The sequence below is a fragment of the Thalassophryne amazonica genome, chromosome 14 (assembly GCF_902500255.1).
Source record: "Thalassophryne amazonica chromosome 14, fThaAma1.1, whole genome shotgun sequence".
Taxonomy (NCBI): domain Eukaryota; kingdom Metazoa; phylum Chordata; class Actinopteri; order Batrachoidiformes; family Batrachoididae; genus Thalassophryne; species Thalassophryne amazonica.
In genome coordinates, this window is record NC_047116.1 from 20,072,173 (window position 1) to 20,085,605 (window position 13,433).

General features: G+C 42.8%; 1 protein-coding gene across 2 annotated transcripts in view; it reads left to right on the top strand.

Moving 5' to 3' along the window:
* The window catches only part of col4a1 (collagen, type IV, alpha 1), a 105,720-nt gene extending 93,282 nt beyond the window's left edge, over positions 1–12,438 (top strand). For both annotated transcript variants that reach the window (XM_034185807.1, XM_034185808.1), the window contains exons 38-52: positions 123–249; positions 347–427; positions 560–658; positions 1,516–1,566; positions 1,647–1,832; positions 1,954–2,087; positions 3,004–3,076; positions 3,181–3,252; positions 3,408–3,536; positions 6,611–6,709; positions 6,794–7,006; positions 7,081–7,258; positions 7,337–7,451; positions 11,152–11,324; positions 11,449–12,438. In XM_034185807.1, coding sequence (XP_034041698.1) covers positions 123–249; positions 347–427; positions 560–658; positions 1,516–1,566; positions 1,647–1,832; positions 1,954–2,087; positions 3,004–3,076; positions 3,181–3,252; positions 3,408–3,536; positions 6,611–6,709; positions 6,794–7,006; positions 7,081–7,258; positions 7,337–7,451; positions 11,152–11,324; positions 11,449–11,530 — 1,812 coding nt within the window. In that variant the 3' untranslated portion in view covers positions 11,531–12,438. The remainder of the gene's footprint in view (positions 1–122; positions 250–346; positions 428–559; positions 659–1,515; positions 1,567–1,646; positions 1,833–1,953; positions 2,088–3,003; positions 3,077–3,180; positions 3,253–3,407; positions 3,537–6,610; positions 6,710–6,793; positions 7,007–7,080; positions 7,259–7,336; positions 7,452–11,151; positions 11,325–11,448) is intronic.
* Positions 12,439–13,433: the final 995 nt, after the last annotated feature.

The following is a 13,433-nucleotide window of genomic DNA, read 5'->3' on the forward strand; positions in this document are numbered from 1 at the left end:
AGAACGAGAAGCTCAGTATCAGAGTTTAAACTGATAGAAGATTATGCCGACTGGCAGTTGGACTTTGATCTTCACAATTTTTGAGTAACTGTCTTCAATTCTCCAATCTTTTTCTCTCATAGGGTCTGACAGGCCAGTCGGGATTCCCGGGAACACCAGGAGAGAAAGGTCAGAAAGGTGGCATGGGTGTGCCTGGTATGCCAGGACTACAAGGACCCAAAGGAGAGAAAGGAAACGTCGGCTATCCAGGTCCGTGTTTCTGTGTGTGGCTGGTGGTTTGGGGGGGGGCTGGTTATCTGAACTGTGGTCTTAATTATGTTACTCTGTGTGGATCTGTGTTGTACAGGTCAGCCAGGCAGACAAGGTGAGAAGGGAACCCCCGGGCTGCCCGGGTCTGCAGGAGAACCCGGCAAAGATGGTTGGCCTGGTAAGTAACAGGCTAATTTGATTGTTAATCGGGTCCATATTTGCACTCGTCGTACATTGAGTATTTGTGGAGTGCCTGTACAAGGCCACTAAAGCTGTTACAAATTCTGTGGAAAAACGTGGTTTGTTCTAGGTGAACCTGGCCGACAGGGACCCCCTGGTTTACCTGGAGAGAAAGGAGAGACTGGAGTAGATGGAATCCCGGGATCATCAGGGGAGAGAGGAGACCCAGGTTAGTGTTAGAGGAGGTGGAACAGAGAATTATGGCTCTGCTGAATAACCTGTAATGAGCCCACCAGCATGATGATGCATGAAGCTCATCACAGGACCCAAGAAAAAAAAAACTCACGCAGCAGACTTCACATCCACATGACACTTCAACTGCAATAAGTAAAACTAAACAGTCGTCAGTTACAGTTTGATAACATGAATTCTTTGTAAATGTGACAAGAAATGATATCGGAATAATTCATAGCTATTGTAAAAGAAATTAGTATCACTACAAAGACCTTTGTGTTGTTTGTTGGTCTTTAGATACTCGATATGGAGACAATAACAGCTCTGGAAATCTGACATTTGATGACAGTGTCCTTGACTTTCACCAAAATGATTGACCTCTGGCTCTGGAATCCACCTAATTGAGCGTAACATTTGGTCTAAGCCATTTTGAAAATCAGATTCCTTCACCTTGACCTTTAAATTTTTTTTTCTTTCTTTTTTAAAATGGTAATTTCAGGGCCAACCTTCACAGACAAAAGGACCTGGAAGGAGGAGGCCAACAAACAGACAGGCAGATGTGACCTTGAGCCCAAACTTTTACTTTATGTCAATTCTGACCTCGCCTGGCAAATTCCAGAACTCACCTACATATGTGAGCCATGTTTGGTCAACAATGGAGTGAAACACACAAACAAACAAACAATTTTGACCTTCAACCCCAGTGACCTCGATTGCTAAAGGGCAAATGACTGTCATCCACATAAACAAACAAACCTTCCTCAGATTATAGCAAGGTTACCAAAAGGTGCCCTGTTTCATCATTCAGAAACCAGTTGTTTTAAGGATCTGATCTTGTGCTGCTCTGTCTAGGTTTACCCGGCCGAGGGTTCCCAGGACAACCTGGAGTGGTTGGCGGCAAAGGTGAGGCTGTTTTATTGCTTGATCCACACAAGACCTCGTTCAGTGGTCATCGTGGTCTGAACTTCATTGTCCTGTTCCAGGTGACAAAGGTAGTCCTGGCTTTCCTGGCACCCCTGGACACCCAGGTGTACCCGGCCTCAAAGGCGACAAAGGATTTCCAGGCCCTCAGGGTGTTCAGGGTGAGATCGGAGAGAGGGGCCTCCCTGGCTTATCATTAAGCGGACCAAAAGGAGAGCAAGGAGAAACAGGACAAGCTGGAGAACCAGGTATTGTCACATACATTTTTTAATCCAAGTGGGAGATTATGTTGCCAACATACAGAACGGAGTTATGGCCCAAGTCAGTACTGTTGTAATGCCACGTTGTGTTGTTGTGTTTCTCAAACAGGGTCACCAGGTCCACCAGGAGCTGCTGGTGTGCCAGGCAGTGATGGTCCAAAGGGAGAAAAGGGGCTACAAGGTTTCCCTGGTGCCCAGGGCGAGCGAGGACATAAAGGTGACCTTGGAGGTCCGGGACTTCCTGTAAGTCACTCACCACTGAACTGCACAGTACTAACCTGTAGTACACAGTTAATGTGCATTACTCATCAAGGCAGAGAGAATATTTGTCTTTCCTGAATTAAATGTGTATTGAATGTAGGATTTTCTACATTTAGTACTCAGTTCCACTTTAGTTCAGTTTCGTCTTGTTTTCACAACTTTGTTATTAGTCTGTTAGTCTGTGTTGTATTTTTATTACCTTGTTTTCCAAATGTGCTGGGGAATTTCTCAGACCCCTTTGTTTGATGTGTGGTCTGGAAAAGTCATCGTTTGAAGGGTTATGTGGCCATAACCCTTAGCCCTACCCTTCAGTCAAAACAGGAATCAGGATTCCCGCACCCCCATCAAGAAGCCTTGAAACGGATTGGGTGTATTCTCTTTTGTAATAACTTAGTGTTTTCCAATCCTGGTTCTTGTGACAAAAAGTACTGCACATTTTACACTTCTTTCTGCTAATTAGCTTATCTGGTCTGAATAGCTCAGGGACAAGTGGAAAACACGCAGTATTTTGATTTGTCTGTTATAACAACACCTTTTGTCCCCTCGCTAACCGTGAGGCCATTTGGGGGATATAGAACAGAGGTTACACGTCTGTAGAGTTTGTGGAGAGGTTGACCCCTGGTCAAGGTAGAGCTGGAAGTTACCACTTCCTGTAGATCCAGATCAGGACTTTGCCTTTAACTGCTAACCATGATTCCTTTGATTGTGTTGTTACATTTTGATCTCGATTCCTTCGATCTTGTAATCAGGATTGCAGATCAGTTTAGCGATCAGGATCCAACACTTGATCCTGATTCCTTTGATGTTGAGAACAGTATCATCGCAAGACAGACAGACGTCAATAAAACATGACCTCCCTGACAGCTGCGATAAGAGTCTTGACATGCGTGTGTTACAGGGACAACCAGGTCTTCCAGGTATTGATGGACAGAAAGGAGAGAGGGGATTACAGGGTGTTCCGGGTTTCCCAGGTGAGCACACACAGAGTGATTTTATACAGTACATGTAGTGTGTGTGTGTGTGTGTGAGTGTTTAAAGCTTAATGTTTTATTATGTCTTTAAATATCTACTTTAGGTACAAAAGGCGATTCGGGGGACATTGGTTTCAAAGGAGAACTTGGTGACAGAGGACTCCCTGGAGAGAAGGGTAAAAATAAAAACTTTTTATTTTATTGGCAGTTTTCCATGATGATGTCATTCTCTTCATGCGGGTATAAACATATCTGCTTATCTCACCATTTGGCCTCCATGAAGAACGCGAGCAGCAGGAAACTGTCCGCTGATGATACAATATTGTTTCAGGTAATGAAGGCCCCCCTGGACCCCCTGGTCCCCACACCTTCATCAAAGGAGAACCTGGATTCCCGGGAAGTCCTGGTTTTCCAGGACCGCAGGGGCCACCTGGGCTTCCAGGACAGAAAGGACAGCAAGGTGAACTTTGTGTTACATCTGACAACAAATAATATAATCTTTCACTTCCTGTCTGTTTTTTGTCATGAAGGATTACTGCAGAAGTTCAGAATGGATTTTTATAAAATTTGCTGGAAATATTTGTTCTCACAAGACAATGAACTCATTGACAGAATTTATAATTTAACTTGTGTCTCTAAACTAATTTTCACAAAACCTGGTAAGAGGTTTTTCAAAAAAAAAAAAAAAAGTGGAGCCAGAACATTATAAGAAAAAAAATAAATAAAAATAAAAAATGCAATCTTTTAACACATTTTTGGAAATAATGTTGGATCTGACATAAATAGGCACTGGAGCTACAACAATTAATTGATTGTTAAATTTAGTAGTCAATAAAGTTATTGAATATTTTCTAGATTATTCGATTTAAATATCTTTGCATTCTGGAAAAAATGCTGTCTTGGGCTTTGACAAACAGTGATCGATATTTTTCACCATTTTCTAGCACTTTACAGACCAAACGTCTAATCCAGAAAATAATTAATACATTTAATGATAATGAAAATGACGAGTATGTTAGCTTTTGTTCCATATTTATGCTCTATCTATCTATCTATCTATCTATCTATCTATCTATCTATCTATCTATCTATCTATCTATCTATCTATCTATCTATCTATCTATCTATCTATCTATCTATCTATCTATCTATCTATCTATCTATCTATCTATCTATCTATCTATCTATCTATCTATCTATCTATCTATCTATCTATCTATGCGTGTGTCACTTTCAAATCAAATCAAATCAATTTTATTTATATAGCGCCAAATCACAACAAACAGTTGCCCCAAGGCGCTTTATATTGTAAGGCAAAGCCATACAATAATTACGGAAAAACCCCAACGGTCAAAACGACCCCCTGTGAGCAAGCACTTGGCGGCAGTGGGAAGGAAAAACTCCCTTTTAACAGGAAGAAACCTCCAGCAGAACCAGGCTCAGGGAGGGGCAGTCTTCTGCTGGGACTGGTTGGGTCTGAGGGAGAGAACCAGGAAAAAGACATGCTGTGGAGGGGAGCAGAGATCAATCACTAATGATTAAATGCAGAGTGGTGCATACAGAGCAAAAAGAGAAAGAAACACTCAGTGCATCATGGGAACCCCCCAGCAGTCTAAGTCTATAGCAGCATAACTAAGGGATGGTTCAGGGTCACCTGATCCAGCCCTAACTATAAGCTTTAGCAAAAAGGAAAGTTTTAAGCCTAATCTTAAAAGTAGAGAGGGTGTCTGTCTCCCTGATCCGAATTGGGAGCTGGTTCCACAGGAGAGGAGCCTGAAAGCTGAAGGCTCTGCCTCCCATTCTACTCTTAAAAACCCTAGGAACTACAAGTAAGCCTGCAGTCTGAGAGCGAAGCGCTCTATTGGGGTGATATGGTACTATGAGGTCCCTAAGATGGGACCTGATTATTCAAAACCTTATAAGTAAATGCATGAATTAGTTTTTCAGCATCACTCTGAGACAAGACCTTTCTAATTTTAGAGATATTGCGCAAATGCAAAAAAGCAGTCCTACATATTTGCTTAATATGCGCATTGAAGGACATATCCTGATCAAAAATGACTCCAAGATTTCTCACAGTATTACTAGAGGTCAGGGTAATGCCATACAGAGTAAAGATCTGGTTAGACACCATGTTTCTAAGATTTGTGGGGCCAAGTACAATAACTTCAGTTTTATCTGAGTTTAAAAGCAGGAAATTAGAGGTCATCCATGTCTTTATGTCTGTAAGACAGTCCTGCAGTTTGGCTAATTGGTGTGTGTCCTCTGGCTTCATGGATAGATAAAGCTGGGTATCATCTGCGTAACAATGAAAATTTAAGCAATGCCGTCTAATAATACTGCCTAAGGAAAGCATGTATAAAGTGAATAAAATTGGTCCTAGCACAGAACCTTGTGGAACTTCATAATTAACCTTAGTCTGTGAAGAAGATTCCCCATTTACATGAACAAATTGTAATCTATTAGATAAATATGATTCAAACCACGGCAGTGCAGTGCCTTTAATACCTATGGCATGCTCTAATCTCTGTAATAAAATTTTATGGTCAACAGTATCAAAAGCAGCACTGAGGTCTAACAGGACAAGCACAGAGATGAGTCCACTGTCTGAGGCGAAAAGAAGATCATTTGTAACCTTCACTGATGCTGTTTCTGTACTATGATGAATTCTAAAACCTGACTGAAACTCTTCAAATAGACCATTCCTCTGCAGATGATCAGTTAGCTGTTTTACAACTACCCTTTCAAGAATTTTTGAGAGAAAAAGGAAGGTTGGAGATTGGCCTATAATTAGCTAAGATAGCTGGGTCAAGTGATGGCTTTTTAAGTAATGGTTTAATAAAAACTAAAATATTTGAATGCAAGGTTTAAGGTTGTTGCTAGAATTTATGGCTATGATTCACTGGTAAATGACCCAAAGGATAATTCAATTTAATTTAATTTATTACATTTATATAGCTCCAAATCACAACAAAGCTGCCTCAAGGCGTTTCACACAAGTAAGGTCTAACCTTACCAACCCCTAGAGCAAACACACAGTGGTAAGAAAAAACTCCCTCTGATGATATTGAGGAAGAAACGTCAAGCAGACCAGACACAAAGGGGCGACCCTCTCCTTAGGCCATTCTACCAAAAAAGGTTTACAATACAGAACACAACACAACACAACAATTGATGAGAGTCCATGCAGGTGTCTAGTCCAGAAAATCAGAAAACAGACCAAAAATAAATAATAAATAAATTTACATTAATCGATTTCAAAAGTAACTTGTTAGTTGCAGCGCTGATGGACACAACTGCATTTTTAGGGAAGGGGTGAATGGAAATTCTAATCTTTTTTTGCAAATTTTTGTATGAAATTAGCAGAATCAAAAAGTAATCTGGTTTGTGAGACAAACACACATTTCAAGACACAGATACTGAAGAAACAGGGAACTGATCAGCAGGGCCGAAGGTCTTTCATTTCACTGATTTTCAAAGTGTGGCCTCATGATCGGGATCCTTGACCTCACCATTCTTCATCATGTCTCTCAGGTGTGACAGGCCTCCTGGGCCCAAAAGGTGACGACGGCTTTCCTGGACATAACGGTCATCCTGGAGCCAAAGGAGAGCCCGGTCTGCCGGGTCCGCAGGGTGAGAGGACCACACAGATGAAAGCAGACATAAAATAAAACGTACCCTCACAACCACAAGTTACTAAACTGTCCGTATCTTTAGGACCCAGAGGATACCCTGGCCCGCCTGGACCGGATGGTGTTCCTGGTCAAGTGGGTCCTCCCGGCCCCTCTTCCATGGATCACGGTTTCCTGGTGACTCGGCACAGCCAGTCAGTCGAAATTCCCCAGTGTCCAGGCGGAACCTCTCTCATCTACGATGGCTACTCGTTGCTTTACGTACAAGGAAACCAGCGCGCTCATGGACAAGACCTGGGTGAGAATGACAGCGAAATAAGGCGTTGATGAACCCGACAGATACATTACACGTCTTGTGCCGCTGTGTTTTAGGTACGGCGGGGAGCTGTCTACGAAAGTTCAGCCCCATGCCCTTCCTTTTCTGCAACATTGACAATGTGTGCAACTTTGCGTCTCGAAACGATTACTCCTACTGGCTCACCTCACCTGAGCCAATGCCCATGAGCATGGCACCGGTCACTGGCGAAAGCATCAAACCCTTCATAAGCAGGCACGTCAGCGTTTTGCAGCACTGATCTGGAACTCTGTCTGTGGCGATCACTGACTGTGCTGCTGTTTGTGTGCACAGGTGCGCTGTATGTGAGGCCCCAGCTATGGTGATCGCCGTGCACAGTCAGAGCATCATGATCCCACCGTGCCCACGCGGCTGGGACTCTCTGTGGATCGGCTACTCCTTCGTCATGGTAAAAATAAAAATAAATAAACCAGCTGAGTTTATAGGTGTCATGTTGTGCAGAATTTGCTGTTGTCTGAATCTTAAAGTTTAATATGATGAGTTTTTGTGCTGTAGGTCAGGTTTTGCTTGTCATGTGGACATTCAGCTTGGTTTAACCCTAATGGGCCCAGAAACATAGCAGAACACTGACGTGGAGTCTCTGGCGAGTCCATGGACCCCTGAGGGTTTACCAGCCTGTCACTTTAAACTGTCAGGAATTACGGCCGTTGGTAGTAACACAGTAGTACCTCAATTTTCACAGCTCATAAGTAATTGGGGAAACTAAATGTAAGGGCTGTTTTCATGCCAGTTATCACGTGCCTAAAAGAAAAGTATTGTTGACAGGTGTTTGGACTCACTAGAACATTGATTTGGGGGGGGAGCATGAATGGCCACATAAACCTCCCCTCTGTCTGTAGCTCATATCCCAACTCCACTAGCGCTACAGCGGTAATCAGAGCTGTGCTGAAGTGGTTATAGATCTCAACATTACTGGATATTTGGCATTATTTTTCATTACTGCATTTGTGTTATTTTTTCCTTGGTACATTAAAAAAATTAGCCCAACATGTCTTCTGTATTATCACGGTGTTGACAGTATTGCTCAATCCGTATTGTGATGCACTATCACACCGGTTAGGACTGTGACTCTGGTGTACCGCCCACCTTTACAAGCCAAAAAGTTCAAATCTTTGCTCGAGTCTCCCATGTGCCTTCTGGCAAACTGTATCTGAAATTTCATGTTGCTATCTTCAGAAAATCCCTCTTGATGCCGCTCCACCATGAAGCTGTACAACTGGGCCCGGTTTTATAAAGCAGTCTAATTTTGTTTAGTCGAATAAACTCACTTAGTTGACTAATTTTTTGATGTTAGTCATTGCACAAAGTGCGTAGTCAGATAAAGTTTTGCGTTATCGACTAAAATTTTAGCCTGGTACAGAGGAGGCTAATCTTATTTTAGTAGATAAAACTTTAGTATTTTACCTCAAGAAAAAAACAAAACAAAAAAAAGGCAGTTATCATGTACCACCACTTGATGGAATACTCAAGAGCACCCCTACGTCACTCGTATTCCTCTGAAAGGAGAGCTTCCTCCACTTTTGGCCACAGTTGCAGCAGACGACTGCCATGATGTGTTTGTAACAGTTCTCACTTTGGCCACCTGGCATCGCTGTTATGTTGAGCAGCACTGTGGACACAAAAAGCTTGTCGGAAGTGCAGAAGGCGAACTGCTAGGCTAAGAGCTAAGTACGTCGTTCTGTAGTTCGTATGTGTCCATAAATGTTAATAAAGCCAGTTAACGAAACAAAGGCTGGATTGTTCATGACAATGACCAACCCAGTAGTCAACAAAACTGTGGCACATTGGAGGCGTTTCTTGGCAACAGCGCTCACAAGGCTGTTATGCCCGTGAAAATCGGCGACTAATGTAAATGTCTAATCTACAAGTTTAGCCGTCGATGCGAAACAGTGATTAGACGGATAATGTTGGGTGACTAAAGGTGCACTGACACTTGCATGACTTTGAGTCACGGGTTTATTCTCCTGTACGACACATTTCATGCAGGAGAGTAAACTCGTCTTTAACGGGTGTAGACTGAATGTAAGAGGGTCGGTGCGTGCAATTGCTCAAAGAGAATTTTGAAATGTTAAAAAAAATCCTTCACGCATAAATGTCATGCAACGTGGTGCGATCTGCTCGCCAACACAACGTGCAGCTCGTCAAGTGGAGTAAAGAAGAAGTGAACAGCGCGAGTGGTTGCATCAGCAGATCAAATCAGAGTGCAGCTCGTCTGAAGGATTATAACGAGATGTTAAATCTGTCATAAACATAATTGAACAGCTGCAGACAAGAAGGAAAGAACATGCAACTGTTTTACCAAGCCATGACAATGTAAACATAACAAATAATTACCTTTTTAGATGGCTCCAAATGCTTTCTCCAGCTCATTCAGCGCGTGTGCACGAACAGCGCTGCTGGAGTGATCCTCTGTGATTCAGGAAGCGATTAGAGTTGTTTTCAACAGACAACTTGCAGAGAATATGAGTAATCCGCTACAAAATAATTATTTTATATATGCAGCGTCCAGCACATGTGTGTGGCAGGCGGTGGAACAAAGTACAGTGTCCTGCTAGGAACACAGCGGGTGGGGTCGTCACAACGACCGACGTGCTAGTGCGTGAATCAAAGTCATGCAAGTGTTAATGCAGCTTCACTGTAGTCAGCTAAGTATATTTAACAGACTAAAGGTTTAAGGTGCACTTACACGAGCATGCCTTTGCTTCACAACACATCACGACCTGTGTCATGATATGTCGTGCTGGAGAGTAAACCGGTCTTTAACAGCTGCAGACAGAACGCCAGAGGGGTGCTGGTGCGTGCTATTGCGCACAGAGAATTTTGAAATGTTCAAAAAAATCTTTCAGACACAAATGTCGTGCTATGTGGCGCAATCTAATCTCCAACACTATGTGCAGGTCATCAGTAACAAGAAGTGAACAGAGCGAGTGGTGACGTCAGCGGATTGCATCAGAGCGCAGCTCGTCTGAAGGATTATAACAAGAAGTTAAATCTGTTATAAACATACTTTAACAGCTGCACACGAGAAGGAAAAAACACGCATCTGTTTTATCAAGCCATGACAATGTAAACAAGACAAATAATTACCTTTTTAGAAGGCTGAAAATGCTTTCTGCAGCTTGTTAGGTGTGCACGGCTCCGCCTGCAGCCTCCTCTGTGATTCAGGAAGTGATTAGAGCTGTTTTGAATGGTCAATTTGCAGAAAAAAAAGATTAATCCACCACGAAATAATTATTTTATATACGCAGCATCTAGCGCAGAGCGCGTGGCAGCCGGTAGAACAAAGAACAGCGTCCAGCTGTGAACACAGCGGGTGAGGTCATCACAACAACATTCGTGCTATTGTGTGAAGCAAAGACATGCTCATGTAAGTGTACCTTTACCTTAGCTTTATGAAACTCGGGCCCTGGTGTATAACCAGTGATACAACAGTAACAGTGAAGAGAACCTGAGGTGGATGCAAAATGCACAGCTTGTTAATGAGTATTGTAGTCGCTTCTTAATGAGCCACTTGCTAACGAACAGTGACCTTATATTACACTGATTCTAACTCCCAGTCAAGTTCACTAAATATCATAGAGAAAGAACAAATGATACATATGCAGATGACGTTAACTTATCTGGGACCGATGGAAAGCTATGGACAGTAATCATGTTTGTTTGTCTACGTCGCCTGGTGCAGACACTCTGCACTCTTTGAGCCGGAAGGTTCAAAATGAGAAAATTCTGAAGAATTGCTCATCACGCTAACTGGAGCAAACCTTTTTCACCCACCACCATGGTAGCGCATGTGGTATAACGGCATCAGCTCCATCTCCAGGTCTGAGTGTAACTGTGTGGTTTGCACTTTTTGTGACACACCCACAGAGACACATCCTGTCTCCTAAAACAGAGGGGGAGGGGAAAACAGCAGGTTCTTTCCATTTAACGTAACCGTCAAATAATTGGGCCATTTCTTAGAGTCCTGGAAAAGTGGCGGGTGTTTTTAGGATGGATCTGATTAGTTTGTGTCTTTAAGACATCTGTTGAGCCGTGTCAGCGATGTGAAAGCCTGCGTAATCTGAACGCGTTTTCTGTTGTTTGTGTAGCACACTAGTTCTGGCGCTGAGGGTTCGGGTCAGGCTCTGGCCTCTCCCGGTTCCTGCCTGGAGGAATTCCGCAGCGCCCCGTTCATCGAGTGTCACGGGCGAGGAACGTGCAACTACTACGCCAACTCCTACAGCTTCTGGCTGGCCACCATCGAAGACAATGAGATGTTTCAGTAAGACCAACACTCACGCATGGTCCCTTTTGGGACGCAGCCCCCTGATTCTTCAGCGGTCACTTGATCAGCTTGATAATTTAACAATATCTGATGGGTTTTTTTTTCTTCGACCACTTTATAGGAAACCAACACCAACGACGCTAAAGGCAGGAAGTCTCCGGACACACATAAGTCGCTGTCAAGTGTGCATGAAGCGGACATAGACCTGTAAAGCCTCCGTCCTGACCTATGATGTCCTCCCCTTGGCTTTACTTGTTGCTTCCACAGGATGGTGCTATTTCCCCGCATGTGTGAGAAACGATGGAGAGGAGTGGCTTTCAGACCTGCCGCAGACCAAAACACAAAGACCAAGCGGCTTTTTGCTCTACGATGACCACAACCTGTCTCTATCAAATGGCGCCCAGTTTACCGCTGCACTGACTACACGCCCCCCTCCGAGTAAACTGGTGTCCATTTTGAAAGAGTGGTTGGCGTATGTCAGGTGCTATTGAATCTTATCAGCCTTATTCCATTTTGTTTTTATTCCTTCTACGTAGTGCCACATCACTAAAGAAATAGTTACACGCTATTAACGATTGTCACGTTAACGTTTTAAAATATGTACTAATGTAAAAGGATGGGACTCACCACTGGTTGTCACTTCTTAGCTCACCATATGTCTCCAGCACATATATCTTATATATAACAAATGTTGTAAATATATAGTTTTCTCTCTAACATCATTCAGAAAACTTTCCTCAGGTTATTATTGAGTTACTTTGTGTGTTATTAAGTCCAGTTTTATTTATGAGATTCATGAGATTATGTTGGATGTGAGCGTGTTTGATCTTCCGGAAACAATGTAATCACGGCCGACGCCTTATTAACCCAGAAATCGGCGCTGAGATATCATTGGCAGAGTGAACATGTACGAATGTGTGCGAGTTGTTTGTGTGTTGTGACGTCTGCATATACATAGTTTTTGTTCTCTAATCTACCAAAGAAATCTGTTAAGAAAAAAAAATTCCTTTTCATTAACTTTGTCAGAACAGTTTGTTTCCTGATTTACTCACATGATGTGAACTGAAGCTTCCCAAAGAAATGCACGTGTATATACATAACTTTTACTTGATTCTGTCCTCTCTGGATTACTTTATCTGTGTTTATTTTTTTATTAGAGGGAAAACAACTTGGCATTATGGGTTTGCATTCAAATCCAAAACACACAGATGAGGATTTGCTTTTGAGGGAGGAAATCTTGGCTGTGTTTACATTACTGTCTGAAGTGACCTGAATCTGATTTTCCCCAACCCCAATTGAAGTGTTCACATTCTGTAATATTTATCTAATCTGACTATTCAAGATTTGATCCAAATGTAAATGGTCCAGAAATCTGATTCATGTTTACCATAGAGTGTACATAAAATAAACCCTCTGTGACATCACCCATATGTTTTCCGAAAAGTAAGTCTGAAGCGCAAAAAGGACGGCTCTAAGATGTCACCATCTTGGCAGTACCTGACTATGCCCAACTCCCAGCCAACCCATAAATTGGTATAGAGGTGCAGCTTGTGCAAGGATGAATGAAGCCCGAATACACCCACTTATCTCGACGTGATTAAGTTAGCTAATGCTAGCAGGCTTAGTCTCCTAAAGTCAGATGAGTGATTAACGTATATTTTTTTGGACTGGATGGTTGCTCTGATAACAAATGGTTTGAGTGTCGTTATTAAAAGCTATGACCAACGTACAGCCACAATAACTGCCACTATTAGAGTAGCTAATATTACCATGCTAATGCCGCGTTTACACCAGACACCATGCGAGCGACGGCGGCGACAGGTTGCCATGTAATCCCTATGGAAGGACGCGTTGTGGCGGTACAAAAGTTCAAGCCACGCAATGTCACGCGATGGACGCGAATCAAGCAACGCGAATAAAGTTGGAAAATCTGAACCTTTTCATCTTGTCGAGCCGCAATGACCAATCAGGGACTGAATATGTAGTGACGTGGAAATGTCTGGAATTTATACTTGATGTGGACATGTTCTGTCTCTGCCAATCAGCCTGTGACAGAGTTGGAGAGGAGAGCGATGAACTGCAGCAGCAGCCAGTTTTTTTTTTTTT